At 42.7% G+C, this 18,204-nt stretch overlaps 1 protein-coding gene across 8 annotated transcripts in view; it reads right to left on the bottom strand.

Annotated features, from left to right (window-relative positions):
* Window positions 1-18,204, bottom strand: part of TMEM150C (transmembrane protein 150C) — a 267,221-nt gene that overhangs the window by 9,969 nt on the left and 239,048 nt on the right. For all 8 annotated transcript variants that reach the window (XM_085641227.1, XM_085641231.1, XM_085641230.1 and 5 more), the window contains 2 exons: window positions 11,848-11,975; window positions 494-671 (listed from right to left, as the gene is read on the bottom strand). In XM_085641227.1, the coding sequence (XP_085497353.1) occupies window positions 494-671; window positions 11,848-11,975 (306 nt within the window). The remainder of the gene's footprint in view (window positions 1-493; window positions 672-11,847; window positions 11,976-18,204) is intronic.

Below are 18,204 nucleotides of genomic sequence, written 5' to 3'. Positions count from 1 at the left end.
AATCCCAATGTTATTAAATTGTGATTATAAGATCTTTTCAGGGATAGTGGCTATCAGACTTTCAGAGCTAGTTAGCAAATTGGACAATGAGGATCAAAAAGGCGTTATCTTTGGGAGGTAACTTTGTGACATGGTTCATCAGCTGATTGGAGCCATAGATCTTTCCTCTCAGTTCAATAATAGCAGTAGAGGGGGCCAAGGCTTTTGACCAGGTGTGCTGTAACTACCTCGGATGTTGTTTATAGAGTTTTGAGATCCTCCAAAATCTTGTAAATCTGATTAAAGCCTTATATCTTAGATCCTCAACTAGGGTTCTGGTGAACAATTTTCTGACTAACCATATTTATTGTTAAAAGAAGCACGCAGCAGGGGTGCCCACTCTCGCCTATTCTTGTTGATCTCTTTAGTGAGCCCTTTAGTCGTCAGATAAGAGCAGATGGGGAAATAAACCCCTTTGAGATTCAGGTGTTCAAGAAAAATGTGAAAAGGATACATAAGATAACACAAAGTGTTATAGTAGCTGATAAAATAACCCTGGGGATTCCAGCCTTTCTTCCTTCGTTTTTTAGGTTTATTCGCAACGTAAGAGCAGACTGGATCCAGCAGGCCAGTGTGCCAAACCCAAATGTCATGGCAGTGCCCACATTATGTATGTCTTCATCATTTGAAATCTGAAATAAAACATAAGAATATTATTTATTTTACATATCTGCAAGTAATGTTAATACAGACAAATCATAAAATAGGCTGCATGCCATCAGACATTCATGAAAGATTCAGTCCAGGACACCAATAACCACAGGCTTCCAAAATCCTGCATGCATTGGCATTGCTCTCAGTTTTTCGTTACACCCGATGCAAAAATAGAGCCGGCATCACATCCCCCCACTGTCCACACCCTCTTTCATGAACCACTTCACTTCCCCATCATCTGAACTCCCCCACCACATTCTATTCACATCCATATTAAAGGACTATGAGAACAGCCACATATCTAATCACTTTTTGGTCTAGGTTTGACAGCACAGCTATCAGCCAGACCAATTGTTAACAATATTCAAAAGTGGGCTTTGGGTCCACCACTTTCAGACACTGGCTTGAGATTCAGTCACTCATGTTTTGGGTCATCTCAGTGGTGTATTCTTCACTAACCTAATGCTATTCGCTGTTTGGGTGCATCTTTTTGTCCACACTGAAGTGCTTGCATTAAGCTGCATTAGGGTCGACATTGGAACCATGGTCCTCTGCATCCACTTCTTTGACTCCATTTTGTCTCTCTCTAGTGTGCTTATTCGACTACATTAGCAAATTAAACCCAGACCCATTGGCTTTGCCAGTGTTTGTTGCTTAAGAGGCGACCTACTTTGTTGACATAAAAAGGTTGTTTATTTATTCACTTTTGCTGTTTCAGATAGCCCATTGCACCAGAGCAAGAAGGACTGCCTTTTCATGGCCCTATCAATTGTCAAATCCCACAGCACAGTCAGTATGTAGATGTATAATATGGTGCCAGTGAGAGGCTGCACCAGATTAAGTGATTTCACGAATGTGTATAGCTGTCAATGGCCTCTCTTTACACCCTTAAGGATTTTAAATGCAGAGCCCAGACTGCTCCACCATTTCTAATGCCAGACACCCTTACAATAGGGGTAGTTAGGAGCTTCTCATCAATTTTTGTTATAACAAGTATTTTATTGAGTTTTATAAAAAGAACTAGCACGATTACATCTGTATGGACACAATTCCAGATGAAAATACATTACAAGGATTAGGGAGAATTACATTCCACCCAATCGTATAGAAAACCAAAATGGCCCCTAAATGTTTTTATATTTACTTTGGAAGGCGCCTTACTTTGTAAAAAGAGACTTCAAATTTTGCACAAAGATCTATTTCACAGGTCCTGTCTGAAACAGATCATGCAGTTGTGGCCGCCCAATGTCTGGCTATGGTTTACTAACTTATCATTGTTCTGATGAAGACCAATGTATGCTCATCTCGGCCACCTTCAATATCATCCAGAATCCCCAGTAGGGCAAACGCTAGCTCCATTGGTCACCCCAGAATTTGTGACAGGATGGATAGAATTAATGTCAAATATTCAGTTATCTCCACTTTGCATTCCCAGACAATATGAAAAAAGACTCCACTGACTCATCACATCTAAAGTACTAGGGAGAAGGGATCCTGCAAGTCTGCCACAGTTGCTCAAAGGTGAAGTATGTGGTGTTCAAGTATTTTAGTTGTTAGAATCTGACAAGGATAACAATGTCACACGGGTCACTCCAGCATCCTGCCGGTCACTATCATCCACAGATCCCCCAGGCTTCCTATTTATGTCCAAGCTTAGCGCAGAGGTCTGGTGCATTTACGAAGAGTGGCCAATCTGAAATATCGCCCGACCACTTTGGGCTCAGGGGAATATTCTTGGAGGATTCATTAATTTTATTGGGTAGATAGGGCTGGTCTAAAATGCAGGTACTTATATCATTGTGCTTCATACAAGTCAAACTCAACTTGGAGCATCACAAAAAAATTCATCTGTGTTCCCTGCCACACATCTCCCAGCCTGGAGATCTCGGTCAGATTCTGTTTTCCAGGGGGCGTGGCCAACCACCGAACACGATGGCCGCTTTCTGGAGCGGCTCTGCATCTCAAACTTTTATTTATTTATTTATTTAATGCAGTTTCATATAGCACAAACTTTACCCAAAGGTGTCAGAGTGCTTTGCAAAAGAACCAGGTAAATTACATAAGGTACACAAGATACACTAAACACGCTAATAAATTACATATATACAGTTCCAGTTCCAACTATTTGCATATTTATATTGTAAAAAATAAAAGGTGTCAGTGTTAGGTTAACAAAAATAAGCAACAATATCTCAACTGGTATCATTAAGGGAGACTCATGATACGTTTTAGAAATGTGCACATGGCATCATATAATTAAAGCAAAAACTACTGTGGCGGTTCGACGCTGATCGGAGTGTCCTCCTCCCCGGCGGATTCACTCCATACCAACCCATCCCCCCTTGCCACACCAATTATTTGGCTACGCAGAGGCTCCTGAGTCACGTGCCTCCTGTGCCTTTCACGCCGATCCCCAATTACGGCGTTCCAGCCCAGAGGTTCCAAGCTCCGACCCAATGTGGCATTCGTTCTTCATCCCTTAGGGCTTCCTGAATCACTCGGAGCCTTCTCTCAACATGCTGCCCCCGATCTGCTGCCATCACGTCTGGATTGACTCCTTTCGCCATACCGTGGACACGGGACCGTGTCCCTTTCAGCCTCTGGCTCACCCTCACGCAGACGTTGTTCGGTGCGCCACCTCTGGACCTCCTCACAACCACGCTCGTCCTACCTAGCCTGACCCCAGCACTGCCTATTCGGGAACCCGGTCCTGGAGATGATCCTGAATCTCTAGGGTCGAAACGTCGTCGACTCCTCAGCGCAACTTACGGTGCAAAACCTCTTGTGGTTCAATTAAATCGTTCAGTCATTACCTATCCAATCATTGTAAATCGTTCCTGTTGAACCACAAAGTCCTCTGTACATATTTCACAGTGTGTCACCTTACACCTTTCGCTGATTTCACATTGTCACTTGCTGCGCCACTTTTATGTGTCATGAGCACACTTGTGCACCAAGTCCAATTCGGGGTGCCTATGCATTCTATGCCTACAGTGCTGCTACAACTGTACCGTTTCTAATTTTTACTTTAATTATATGATGCCATGTGCACATTTCAAAAACGTATCATGAGTCTCCCTTTTTCCTTCGTTGTAATGTATTGCACATACTTGTTTAATTGTATAATGTCGGCCATTCAGGGAATCTGTGGCTCTCTGGAACCAAAAATCAACTTAGTCACCACCGAAATTGCACTGATCCCAGCTGACCTGCGCAACATGGGAGATAAAGTGAGGAAAGTAGAAGATGAAATTGTGACTTTGCAGGGCGAAAGTAAGACTCTAAAAAGCCAAGTCGAAAAGTTGAGGGTCAACCAAGTTGAAACAGTGGAGCGGCTGGAAGATTATGAGGTATGTGCATGCCAAAATAATATAAGAGTAGTCAGAGTTCCGGAACAGGCAGATGGCCCCAGTGCAGACCTCTTTATTGGCGATCTGATCACGAAAGTTCTGAAGTCACGAAGACTGCCCAACTTTTTCTCGGCTGAGTGGGCACACAGAATGCCAGGGGTCCCACCAAACCCAGGTGTAGTGCCTCAACCATCACTGCCCACATTTTCAAATATTGAGACCCAGATGTAATTCTTCAAGTCGCCCACACCACTGAAACATGCAGAAGCAATCATCAGTTTTTTTCCCGATTTCCCTCTCCGAGTCCAAATACTCCAAAGTGACTTTGCCGAGGTGAAGAGGACACTACACCAACGTGACCTAAGTATTCCATGATGTTCCCGGCTTAATTGAGAGTGGTGGCTGAAGGAAAGACTGGGTACTTTGGGTCCCAGGCGGAGGCATGGGACTGGATAGAGGGTTGGAGGTCAGCTAAAATTTTAAGGGTTTGTGTAACGAACCCCAGCAAAAGAGAGGGCCAGAGAGGAAAACTGACCGTCAAGAGGCAGAAGACAGACATGAGGTGCAAAAGATTCTGCAGCACCTGGGAATCAGTCTGAGTAAGTGTGATGCCTGACGGGACAGATATTGTGGACATCTAAATCACGATACCCACACGAGCCATACGGCCCATGAACATGGATACGCTGCCCATGCAGAAACTGAAAACGGACATCCAGATCCCATGACTGTTTGCTAAATACACAATAAGACCTTTAGATTCTTTTTTCTAAATCTAGACAGTTGGGCACTGTGTTTTAGCCAGACAAATAATCAATGTAATATACTGGCAAGTTTAAAACTCTGCAGTCAGAAATGTCTCTAGGTTCCCTAATTTTCCTGGATAATGGAATTGATACTTAGGGTCATAATGTGATCTGTTTAGGGTCTAATATTTAGACAAACTGTCAATCTGCCAAAGAAGCAACAACACAGAGGTCGTTCTCTCAGAGTTCAAGCACACTTATACGGGTGCATTGCCTGAACACACAGCCAAACTACAAGCTTTTCATAAAGAATTAGCTGTTGAAGTGAACACTATATCATTGAATTATTTCACAAGAATCTGCACTAAATAACATGGGGTTATACACTTCATATGCTCGTTGGAATCTAACGTCCTCATTCATAACTTCTCGCTCCCCATTATCAACGGGGATATGGGCTGAGACCCACTAAATCACTGGGCCATGCAAAGGCAGCTTTGGATGAGCCTTCTATCCCAAATAGTTTTCTCACTTAAGGACCACTGCTGGCATGAACTCTGCCTAGGCCACATGTTTGATTTGATTTGATTTGGGATTTGTAAAGCGCGACTGTCACTCCGCGAGGAGTATCCTTGCGCTGAATTGTTTTGGAGTTTGGAGGTGAGAAGGAACCATAAAGGGACTAGATGAGAGCAAGACAAGATTCATCTGAGACACTAAAGAGCCAAGTTTTTAAGGCCTTCCTAAATAAAGTTTCTGAGTTACATAGCCTAAGATGAGATAGAAGCAGATTCCAGGCTTTGGCTCCAAGGTAAGCCACGGTCTTGCCTCCTTTCAATTTGTATCTAAAAGTAGGGGGTTTAAGCAGGTATGCTGAAGATGACCTGAGAAGTCCTATTGTGGTGTATGGAACAAAGCGTGCTGCAAGATATTTGGGTCCCACGTTGAGCTTGGCTCTGTAAGTGATCAGGAGAATCTTGAAAAGAATTCTCTTGTGCACTGGGAGCCAGTGAAGACTATTTAGAGCAGCGGAGGCTGAAGATCTTTGTTTAAGTTTAAGCACTAACCGCGCTGCTGCTTGCTGCACCACCTGTAACTTCTTTAAAATGGCTTTATTAGCTCCTGCGAGAAGACTATTTCAATAATCTAGGCACGAAAGAATGAAAGCCACTGCCACAGATTTCCTTGCTGCCAGTGGGAGAAAATTGAAGAACTTTTTTAGTGACTTGATGAGGCTGAAACAAGTCCCTGCTACCGCTTTAGCATGTGGTAAGAAAGAAAGTGTGGCATCAAATTGTACCCCCAAGTTCTTGGCCACCTCTACCACATCTGGCGGAGGAGTCACACCCTCAGGCCACCATTTAGATGGCTGGAAAAGGACATCTTTCCCTATCGGGAGGATTTCTGTTTTGTCCGTGTTGCATTTTAGCTGGTTATTCCTCATCCACTGGAGGACAGCAGATAAACAACTTTTAAAATTGGTCTCAGCTGTAGTATTGTCTATTGAGAGGATCATCTGGGTATCATCTGCGTATGAGGTGACCTCTATCCCAAATGATCCAATCAGAGAGATGAGTGGGGTCATATATATATTGAACAATAAGGGGCTTAAAGAAGACCCTTGAGGGACCCCTGCCATTAAGTTACGTTCTATTGAAAGGAACGTACCCAGGGTAACTGCTTGTCTACAGTTAGAAAGGAATGATTTGATTCAGTCCAGCACCGTACTGGAGATGCCGCTACATTCGAGACGTTTCAAAAGAATATTGTGGGAAATGGTGTTGAATGCAGCCGACAAATCCAAAAGAATCAAAACCGCTTTCCTGCCTTTGTCTGCAATCATTTTAAGAATATCGGTTATTTCCAAAAGAGCCAATTCTGTAGAGTGCTTTGGTCGAAATCCAGATTGTTGTGGATGGAGGAGATGGTGAACTTCAATGAGCTTAGTTAGATCCTTGTGAAAAACGTCTCTGTTATTTTACCTAATAGGGGAAGAAGAGAAATGTGACGAAGGTTTGAGAGTACCGAAGGATGAATATTTTGTTTCTTTTTTAGCAGTTTTACCAGCACAAGCTTCCACTCGTCTGGTACTATGCCTGTTCTTAAGGAAGAATTAACTATATGATTGATGATAGGGTTCACTTGGTCTATAATTCTATGAAGAATCATTGGAGGGCAAGCATCCAACGGCGAGCCCGATTTACAAATTCCTATAGCCGCATGAGTCTGCTCCAGTGAGACTGGTTCAAAAGTACCAATAGCTTCAGTAATATTCACTGGAACAGGATCAAAGGCGAAATCCTGATTATGGGCGGGGGACACAGGAAAGTCTTTTTGAATTTTATGGATTTTTTCCTCGAAGAATAATGAGATATTAGCACACAATTTCTGCGAGGCAGGAAGCTCTTTCTGTTGTGCTTTAGGATTTGTGAACAACTTCACTATTGAAAAAATAGTTTTCTGATCTTGATTAGCTTCATTTATTTTATTAGTGAAGTATTCTTTTTTAGCCAATTTAATATGACGATAGTAGAGCTTTCTATTCTTGAACACTGTTTTTTGTTCAATATTATAAAACTTTCTCCATTGCCGCTCATGTTGTTTACAAAGCAAATGTGCTTGTGCCAATGAGGGCGTAAACCAGGGGGCTTTCAAAGTTTTAAGTTTCTTATGCTTATTTGGCTTCTCAAGAGGAGAGAGTATATTACATACATTAGTTATCCAGGACTGAAAGAGGCGTGAATCAAGCTCTGTGTTACCTGTCAGGACGGGAGTATAGGCCTGTGCCCCTGTGGCTAATTTAGGATTCCCGGCTATTTGTGCCCATTTAGGCCCTTGTTGGGGTTCGATAGGTGACTTAGCTAATTGGATCTTCTGAGGAATTCTAAGCGTAAGGGGGATAAAAAAATGGTCAGACCACAACTGTGGGGAAGGGGTGTCAGCCGATAACCAGCCAAAATTAGAACATACCCCATCTAAGGAATGACCCGCCAGATGTGTTCGCCCCCTCACCAGTTGTTGTAACGAAAAAAGTTCTAAAATTTGAAGAAAGTTATCTGTACCTGGATCAGCACTGCCTTCTAAGTGAAGGTTAAAGTCGCCTAAAAGTGTAAAATTTGCTTATTTGAGCAAATGATAGTTCAAAGTATCTCCAAGTGACTCTGTAAAAGTGGTACTTTGACCTGGTGGGCGATAGATAAGGGCTCCTGAAAAAGATGAGGTGGCATTGAGGGAGAGACAAAAGCCAAGACTTTCTGCTCCTTTAATAGTGTCAAGGTCAAAATATATGCATGAGAATGTGTCTCGTAAAATAATGGCCAGACCCCCTCCTCTGCCTACCATTCTATCTTTCCTGTATATCGAGTAACCGGGTGGGAGAGAAACAGCGACATCAGGGCTACACCAATCTTTTAGCCATGTTTCAGTGACAAACAACAAGTCTAGTTGGTAATCTACAATTAAATCTCTACCATCTTGACTATGTTTGCACATGGATCTGGCATTAATTAGACCTCCTTTAAGCTGAGCATTCCCGATAGTACTAGCGAGGCTGGGTTTTTTATCCAGAATGAGAGACTCAGTGGGAAGATTAATCCTGCACTTGTAACAAGAGCAGGCCCCCAGTATTTTATCAGGGGGAATGAGACATTTACAGTCTTCCCTGCTATTGAGAAGTTTAAGAGCTTCGGATGTGTATACCGCCTTTATGGAAGTATGGGAAGCATTTCCCACCCTTGTCCTGGCCTGGGCGCAGACGGGCTTGCCTTCGGCGCCCCCGCTGCGCGCGTCCGCTGCGTGTCCGGCCCAGCATGGGATTAAGTAGCTGGCTGGGCATGTGCAAATCCAAGCCCGGCCCTCCTCCCCGGAAGTGAGACTATCCGGGAGACAGGCCGGGCCGGAAAAGGGGGTGTGTCCGCTTCCCTCCAATCGAACGGCAGCAAGGCCAGCGTTGGACCGGGGAAGCGGAGACCAAGCAAAAATGAAAAACACAGTAAACAGACACAGTTAACAATGTGCAAATAGCAAAATTCCGTTCAGATTCAGTGCAAATGACAGAAGCGCAATGTATTAAAAGACCTGCATATATTAAATAGACATCAAAAGTGAAGCCTACCCAGCGAGTAAAATGATTAAATAGTGAAAGTTTAGCCAGAGGTAAAACTATGCTGTACCTGTACACAGGCTGGCAATATTGTGACTATGCGTCACAGAATGGGACACATGTTTGTTAGCCTGCACTATTCACAGTAGAACTGACAATGCCCCAAGTATTGTCTAATCTGTGTTCTCCTCAATGGACGAATAAGTGGTGTAAAAAGAAAAATAAGATTTACTTTAGTTTGTCGGAGAATACACAATTTTGAGGATTTGGGTAAGGACCCAGATGAGGAACATACACACTTCTCAAGTGATTATACTCTGTAACAATGCAATGTCTACATTTCCTTTGCTGCCATCAAAATCAAGACAATACAGTCCAGAAGGTGACCTAACAAGTGCCAATACAACGTAAAACATTCCTTCCTGAATAACTTTGTGGCCTATATTTATCATTGCTGCATCCAACCTAAATCCCTGTGATTTATGTTTGGTGAAAGCATGAGCCAAGCAGAGAAGAAACTTTACTCCGCGCACATACACATCTTTCACCAACAGAAATCAGGCACTGCAATTACCTGTTTGTTGAGGTTCTTCTATATGGTTAAACGTCACCACAGCTGACTCCTTGTCAGTTCTGTTGTGATATGTGATGACGCCTTCCACGTTTCCCATCGTCTGTTCACTAAACCCTGGTCAACGTTCAAATTACAGCGCAAAATAATCCTTGCATTTTAAAGAGGCTTAGAGTTTTTTTCTAAACCAGCTGTACCTGAAACTGACTTTTCAAGTTTATCAAGTTTCTTCACCACTTTTTGACATAAACTAAGTTTAATCCTTGATGTTCCATCTTGTGCATTGAAGTAAGCTGAATCATGTCTTGCTACTTCAACTAACATTTCTGAACTACACTGTGCACACTCATCCAACGTTTGCATATGGCATAGCTCCTCCATTGCACTTGGAGGTTTGTTTTTTCCTCTGGAAAGGGAATAGCTAATGTACGACTTTGCTTCAGAACAAATTACTTCTCCATGTTGTGGTACTGCATGGTGAAACTGGCAATGTTCTAGCCAATGTGGGAGCATTCAACAATTAGAAATTTGTATTGTCTAGGTGACGTAGCTGATCGTCTCTGAAATAAAAATATCTGAAAGTCCCCCCCCCCCAAAACAAAACAACCTATTTTCTTATTTTATTTATTTACACATTGGACATATCCTAGCAACTGGTACGGGAAAACAAAATTAAAGACACAAAATTGCTAGGAGGCATTTAAAAATGGGAGATAAAATAGTTCAATTAAATTTACTTTATACGATTGCAGGATCTAGTAGAAAACTGAGACGAATGCAAAACTTACAACTGAATCTAAGAGACAATATATAAATGCGGCCAGGCAATCATTCTCAGGGGCAGCGCCAGCTTGGATACCTTCCAAGTCAAACTTAGATGCCAGGAAACGCTAGAGTTTCACAAGGAAGGAGGTGATGTGGCTTAATGGCCAGAGCTGCTGACTGTAGTCGGGCTCTGAAACCCTCTTGTAGATTCTTGAGTTCCATGGCAGCCTCTCACTTATGTAACACTAATCACTGCCATGCTCCCCAATACTTTAGGAGTTGTATGGAGTAGTTTGAAGGTCAAGTATTTTAATTACTTCTCTGTACAGTGCCATATATGGAATTGTTACATTGTACAGTATTCTCATACAGTTTGCTTTAGTGTGCAATATAAAAATGCTCAAAACAATAATAAAGGGCAAAGCCTGCCTTCAGAAGGGCTGGGCACAATTATAGCACACCGGTATCCAACATTTGCCAATCATCACCCACAAAAGTGGGTCTTTTTTCTATTTCCTTTTTCTCCTTATTTTAGTCCAGACAAATTTTCCCTGGTCAGGCCTCAAAATGGAGTAAAAAAACTGATTCTTTTCTGCACATTGTACAAACAGACACTAAAGGATACCTTGTGGGACACAGAATGCCATACCTTGACTGCCCACTATGTGTCACTGCCACAGCAATGCAGTCTGCCTGTGCTAAAGAAGCTGGCATAGGGAGCACTGCATTCATGGTCATGTACAGTTGTTATTTTACTGTCATTACAGCAAAGAATGCAAAACTTGATTATTCTTAAAGGCTCTTTAGCTATTGCAGTCCCTTCAATGGGTTGGGAAGACCCAAAACTGAAAGTGAATTCCCATTTACAAATACCACCAATATAACTGCACATTATGCCAACAGTCACCATAATGGGGAAGAACAGCACAGATAAATGCCTAGATAAAGGAAATGATTTAAAAGAGTCAAGCACAGGGGGGGCCGTACTCATTTGCAGAGGTGCAGGGTGGGGGGTTGGGGGAGGGGATTCTGTATTCTTTCATCTCTTTTTCCATGGCCTCCTTTTTCTTTTCTGATTCTTTCTGCTTTTCTTTTTCTGGGATCAGCGTGATACACCTCCTTTTGCTATGCCTCGTTGCCGTTCCATGTGTTCACAACTTCCGGGGTGTTCTTGGGGAGTTCTGGCGGGGGACTGCGGGCGCAGCTGTATATTATGTTCTTCCCCATCCTGAAGTTCTTGTGTTTGCGCCATTGACCTAATAGATTGCTGTAAATCGCTAACGTTCATTACTCTGCAGATCCGTGATCGTTGTTTTTAAAATTGCTTGTCACCTGATCCTTCTGCCTTGTCTCATCATAAAATGAAAACCTCTTTCTCCTGGTGCCCTACTTACGCTGTTCACAGTATTAGCAGTACGATTTTGCTCCCCGAAGTGCTGCCTGTGTTTATACTTGTCGTTATTGCTCTGATTGCTTAGCGGCCGGCCCTGGGGGGTTGTAGGCCCATACTTGTTCTTATTGAACTGTCAATAAAGGTTTTCAAAAAAAAAAAAAAAAAAAAAAAAAAAAAAAAAAGAGTCAAGCACACACATCAATGACATACAGCAGTGAGTACAGTACCTGAAAATTCCCAAGCAAGGTGATTCCGAATGATGACAAGCACAGGGCCACCAGCCCGCCGACGTTCAACCACGGACTTAAAACCTTTGGTTTCAGCTGTATGAAACGAAGAACTGCAACGACAAGCACTAAAAGACAGGATACAATTGAACTGAAGTTCGTACAAACAACCGGCTGTTAATAAATCGTGCACAGACAATTACTCAAAATTGTAAACGAAAAGCAGTCAATAAATCGTGCACAGACTGCAAATGGGAAACAAAACGAGCTCTTCCAAAATTATATCTTTTGAATTTTATATTTTGAGATACAAGATTTACTCGCCTGTAGTCGTTCAGTCACTCTGAGTGAACCTTCCTTTGAGTATAACTTGTTGGATCATGGGAAACAGGCAGCCAGGACAAGAATGTATTTATCAGCAATACGTGGCATGACATGTCAAGCGTGACTATGCCACAGTCACATACCTTTTAAAGTACAAGAGTGAGACATGGTGGGATAGAAGACTTTTGTTGGATGCTCACAAGGGACTTTTTCCCCACGATCCTACTGAAGGACACCAGGCAGACACCCTGGGAAGCAAGGAAGGAGGTTGGACAATATTAACAGGAAGGAAATCTAAATTACTAACTGGTACCACGCTCTTCTCTTTAATCTGTACGAGAGGGAGGCCTATTACAAAGCAGATGTGAATTTGGTTAAATGATGAGGATGGGACACAGCAGAATGTTGTAAAGAGACCACAAACAGCAGGCTTCAAGTCAAGAGATCATGGAACATTGTCCTTTGCACCTCGCATCAAAGATGGATTTGGTATTCAGAAAGCTGCATCTACAGAGGGCTTGGAGAACTGCTCAGCTACCACATGACAAATATTATTGACTTGGAAATCTTTCTGAAAAACCAAATGCTTAGCTATATTCTTAGGAAGCGCTGAAACACCTTCATGAACATTTGTCTTTACCTCGTTGTCCTCCTCATGTTACCAGTCAATCCCACCAAATGCCAGGAAACAATTCCATTCAGTGCGCTGTAAACAATGCGTATCCAGATGTACCACAGGAAACAGCTCATCCTTTGATACATCCATTGAAATTAATTCAGAAAGGGTCCTGGAAGGGCAACCGTGGCCAGAGAGTTTTGCAGAAAATATCCTCGACTGTCTGTTCCACCTGAGAGATGATCTGAAATAGGTGTCACAAGATATCAGGTTCTGAAAGGATCATGTCCTCCAGTATGTATTGAGGAGATGGCATTTAAGGTCTCTTTTGAAGCCGTGGTAGGAGGGGTTAAAACGAAGGTCCCTCAGAAGGGAATTCCAGATGCGAGGTGCGTTTCCTGAGAAGGAGCGAGTCTGGGTATATTTCTTTTTTAGAAATGGGGGAACGACGAGAAGAGCATTAGAGCTTCTCTTCGGTCTTGCACTTCCCGCTCTTGTGAGTTTATTTAATAAGTAGTCCGGGGATTGAGAGTGAAGAACTTTGTGGGTGATGAGGCGGTCTTGTAGATGCATCTTCCTTCGATGGTGTAGTGAATCAGCCACTTTTGTGGTCTGACGCCCTATGATGACCCTCAACCACCACCATTCTGTGCTGACTTAACTGTGTTATGTTACTTTAGCCTTAATGTAGGATGGGTTTGCATAAGCCTGCTTTTCTTCTGCCTTTTAGTGGAATAGTCTTTCCAAGAATAGAAGGTATGGGATGTTGAGGTGCAGTCTTGTGGGTGGTGGTGCACACATGTGCTCAATGTTGTATACTGAGGGATTAAGTGTATAATGTTATTTGGGTTAGGTGAATTATGACTTTGACCTATTGGCTTTGACGTGGTCTAATGTCATTCTGCCTTCTGACTTTACCTTGCTTCAAACTTTTCTGTGTGCACAGTGGTGCTTGTAAGTTGTGTGGATGAGAATTATAGGTGCGGACTATTGCCTTTGACAGGGCCTCATGTCTGACTCTGCCTTGCTGCTGCGTGCACAGCCGTGCTTGCAAGTTGTTTGGGTTATTCACATTCAAGGTCTTGGTGTTTTCCTGAGCGATTGTTTTTGTTTAGTGTACTGTGGAAGGCCTTGTGAGAGCTTCTTCAAGACAGAGGCTGGAAGAAGTGCGAATGGAGGAAGAGACTTGAGAGCTCCTTACTGCCATGGAGATTCTTGCTTGGAACTTGGCCAGTTCTGGTAAAATTCCTCTGGCGGTGGGAGGAGGTCTTTCACGAATCTTCTAGTGTGTTTATAGCTGAGGGTTGCAGGCTGAGAAACTGGGAGTTTGGATTCCGAGCGAGGGCAGACGTGTCTATCTCGGATTGAGCCCTGGCTTGCTGAGCTCTGATCTCCGGCTGTAATTCCCCCAGTCAGAAGTGGGCAGTGTATGCAACAGGTGATGTATTGAGTTGTGTGGTTCTTTGATCATTGGAGGCGTTTTCTTTGTGGTGTGGGAGGTGCACATCCAGAGTACTCCTCTGCTCTCTATATATTTATATCTTACTGATCTCTTGCAGGACGTCCAGTGTACCTTATCTTATATCAGTTATTGCTCGTTTATTAATCAGTATTATAGTTTGCTCAGTTATTGATTCATGCCTTTAGATTATAAGTTTGCTACATATATTTGAATCTTATGCATTTGGTATCTGAGATAGCCTTTGCTTAGATAGTATTATGTAATAAACCCCAAGCCTTATTCTAAAAGTGATAGAGTCTTTGCATTTTGTTAAATAAAACCCATTTTCAAAAGGTGCTGTTTGTTTTGTGCTGCAGTCTTGCTGTGCCTGGGGTGGTAAGACATGCTCAAAAGTGTATATTATTCAAAGGTGCAGTGGTATATTTGCCTTCCAAGTGGGAGTGCAGGGATTGGGTGTGGCTTATTGGTGAGGCGCCACATTCACAACAGATGGGGAACCAGTTAAGAGACTTGAGGGCAGGCGTGATGTGATCAAACCGTTTGCAGTCTGTTATAAGCCGGGCAGCCATATTGAACACGGATCTGAGGGGGGCAAGGTAAGCTTTAGGGGTTCCAATGAGAATAGCGTTACCGTAGTCAAGTTTAGAGAGGACTAACAATTGAACGACATATTTGAAGTTGTCTGTAGGGATGAAGGGTTTGATTTTTTTTTAGGTGTTTAAGTGTGAAAAGAGCTCCTTTGGTTGAGTTATTGATATGGTCTTTCAGTGCCAAATTGTTGTCCAGGATGAAACCTAAGGATTTAGCCGAGTTGGATAGAGTGAGCAGACGGGAAACATCGCTTACATCGCGGTGTTTACACTGTAATACCTTTACAACGCGGGTATTACAACGCAAGTCATTATAATGACTTGCGCTGGATGGCGCTCTAAGCTAAGGAATAGTATGATTTACTATTCCAACACCTTCCCTACCGTAACGTAGGCTGGAGTTGGAATAGTAAATCATACTATTCCTAAGTCCAGCGCCCTCCAGCGCAAGTGGTTGTAACGACTTGTGTTGTAATGCCTGCGTTGTAAAGGTATTGCGGTGTAAACACAACGATGTAACGTCGTATATTATGAGCGGACAGTTTAGGGCTGAGAGGCCGGTAATCCAGCTTTGGATAGGGAGGTGGTTACTTTTGGGGGGAGAATAGAATGATTTCTGTTTTGTGGGGTTCAATTTTAGATGGTTAGTGTAAAACCAGGATTGAATCTTACTCCAAGTGTTGTTTAGATTAAGGATGTCGCTGTGTGAATTCATTTTGTAGTAGAGTTGCTTGTTGTCAGCGTACAGGTGATAGTTGATCCTGGCTTGATTCAAAAAGATAGTAAGGGGTTCCATAAAGAGGTTGAAGAGCGAGGGGGAGAGAATTGAGCCCTCGGAGACACCCAGAGAGACAGGAGTAGGATTAGACAGGCAGGAGTTAATTTTAATTTGTTGTGTTCGGTGTTTGAGATAGGAGGTGAACCAGTTTAGGACAGTGCCATTGAGGTCAAAACGATTCTCGAGAGATTCCAGTAAGGATGAATGATTGACTGTATTGAACGCTGCGGAGAGGTCCAAAAGGATAAGAAGGCAAGCCTCTCCATTCTCTAAGGAATGATGAATGTCATCAAAAATGTTAACCATGGCGGTTTCGGTACTGCAGCCTGTCATAAAGACAAGTACTACCAGCTCAGGACACCACATTTCCAACTCTTACCAACAAAGACCTGAGTACTGGTATGCTTACTCCACAAGAAAGCTTAGGCTGCAAGTACATTTTTTAGAGGAATGAAAGAAAAGAAAAAAAAATTGTGATTTTGGGCCTGTCTGACCCTACCCAGGTCAGCATTGATTCTGCATGAGGACTGACTCTGTATCGACCAGAACGAGATTTGAAGCACTGCAATCAGCTTTCACAGATGTGTCCAGCACCTTGGTTATTGTGCTGAAGCGGAGTAGCTCCCAGTTCATTAAAAGATAAGTTTGATGCCTGAATATTGTAGATTTAAGGCAATTTTGAAATGCACTTAATTTATCACCGATACAGACAAGATACAGTTCTTCGGAGAGGGTGATTCACACAAGATTGGTTGCTGCATCTGATCAGTGTCTGTATACGACATGGGTGGTTTGAAAAGTGTTCTGTCTGTGTATGACTAACTAATCCATGGGCTGGCGGCATGAACAGGTTAGAATTTTAGGTGGTTGACCAGAACGTCCGGAAGAACTGAATGACAGAGTGTATTTATTACTTCTGGTTCTGTTAATTTGAAAAAAGTCAGTTGGTAGCTGTTCAAAGGTGGACTGAAGTTGTTAAGAAGTACAGAGTGTTGTCTCCAGACCAGAGTTCTTTTAAGAAACTTCTACTTCAAGGCAAACCTGTCACTGATGGAGAGGCTGCATGTGCTCTGATTATAGCTGAGCTGATGCCTCATGGTGTTATCGGAGGCAGGCTTAGATGTTGAGGCCTAGGACATTGGTTAGGTATTCCAGTGAGTAAGTAAAAGAAACTGACGGGAGATACTGTAACTGTAGAGTACCAGATAAGGTGAAAAGATGTGACCTGGTTGAACGGAGACTAGATTGTAAGGTTACAGAAGTGTTTTAAAGATGAATATCGTCTTTCTGTAGAAGACAACCTGATTTGATAAAAGGCTTTCGCCTTTCACCTTATTCAGGACTCGGTGAACTTAAAGATTACACTACTGGGTAAAAATGTGCTTCTGCAAAGCAGAGTGTAGCATTTCATGATAAACTAGAGGTAGGTTTTGTTAACCCGCTGGATGAACACATTAATTCCTCCTCATGTACAGAGCGGAGACCAAGAGGGATATGGTGAGATGGTTTGTGTGGAGCTAGGAGAACTATAGGAGAGCCAGTCCAAGACACTCCTTGTTTGTGGGAAGTAAAAAAATAATTATGAAATCATTTTAGTGGAAAGGAATCTATTTTAGCAGGAGCAACTCAATGAAGCAGATTCTTGAAAAGGACCACGTTAATCAGTTTGAGAAATTATATTTATAGCAAGATGTTACTACGTGGCTTCCTTGACTATAATGTGCAACAGGAAATGTGTTGGAACGTAACGGATGCTAACTTTGCCATCAAGGCACCAAGGTGGGAGACCAGTAAATTTGTAGCCCTCGAGGTATAAGTGGCCAGCCAGTAAGCTAAGAAAGTCTTAAGGAAGTGATATTCAAGGAGTCAGCCATCAAAGTTTATACAAAACCAAATGGCCCCGGTTCTTTACAGATAAAACGTCCTCGCTACAAGGTTTCGTCTCGTCATTTCAACATGCAATATACCTGGATAAAAAGAAAACTATGAAGTCCAATCATACTGCAGGAAATTTGAAAAGATAGACATTAAAAAACATTTTCCTGATATGGCGCATGCTGGGTATAGAGAAACTGGCCCTTTCCATAGAATGCAAAGCTGATACTTTTCAAGAGATTAGGGGCCAGATATACGACCCGCCAATTAGCGAGTCGCAAATTGCGTCGCATTTGTGACTCACAATTTGCGACTCGTTAATTGGAATGCACAACAGTGTCTCAGACACTGTTTGCGATTCCTAATGGGGTCGCAAATTGCATGCCTCATGAATATTAATGAGGCAGGTGCAATTTGCAACCCCTTTAGGAATGGCTAGCATTCACAGGGATGGTGGCCTGCTGGGGTCAGTAAACCACCATGTCTGTGACTGCTTTTTTAATAAAGCTGTTTTTTTATTTTTTATATGCAGCCCGTTTTCCTTTTTTTTTGATAAGCAAATTTTTATTTTTGCAAAAGAACACACATAAATGTACATACAACCGTCCAAATGAACTGGCATCAAAATGACATCTCCTGGGTTCATAAACACTCAATAGCAAGACCTCCCACCCCCTCCCCGACCCCCTCACTCCCTCCACCCGCATCAACA

The sequence above is a fragment of the Triturus cristatus genome, chromosome 2_2, assembly GCF_964204655.1.
Source record: "Triturus cristatus chromosome 2_2, aTriCri1.1, whole genome shotgun sequence".
Lineage (NCBI taxonomy): Eukaryota > Metazoa > Chordata > Amphibia > Caudata > Salamandridae > Triturus > Triturus cristatus.
The sequence above is the reverse complement of the archived record's forward strand: the minus strand, read 5'-3'. Positions and strand labels throughout refer to the sequence as shown.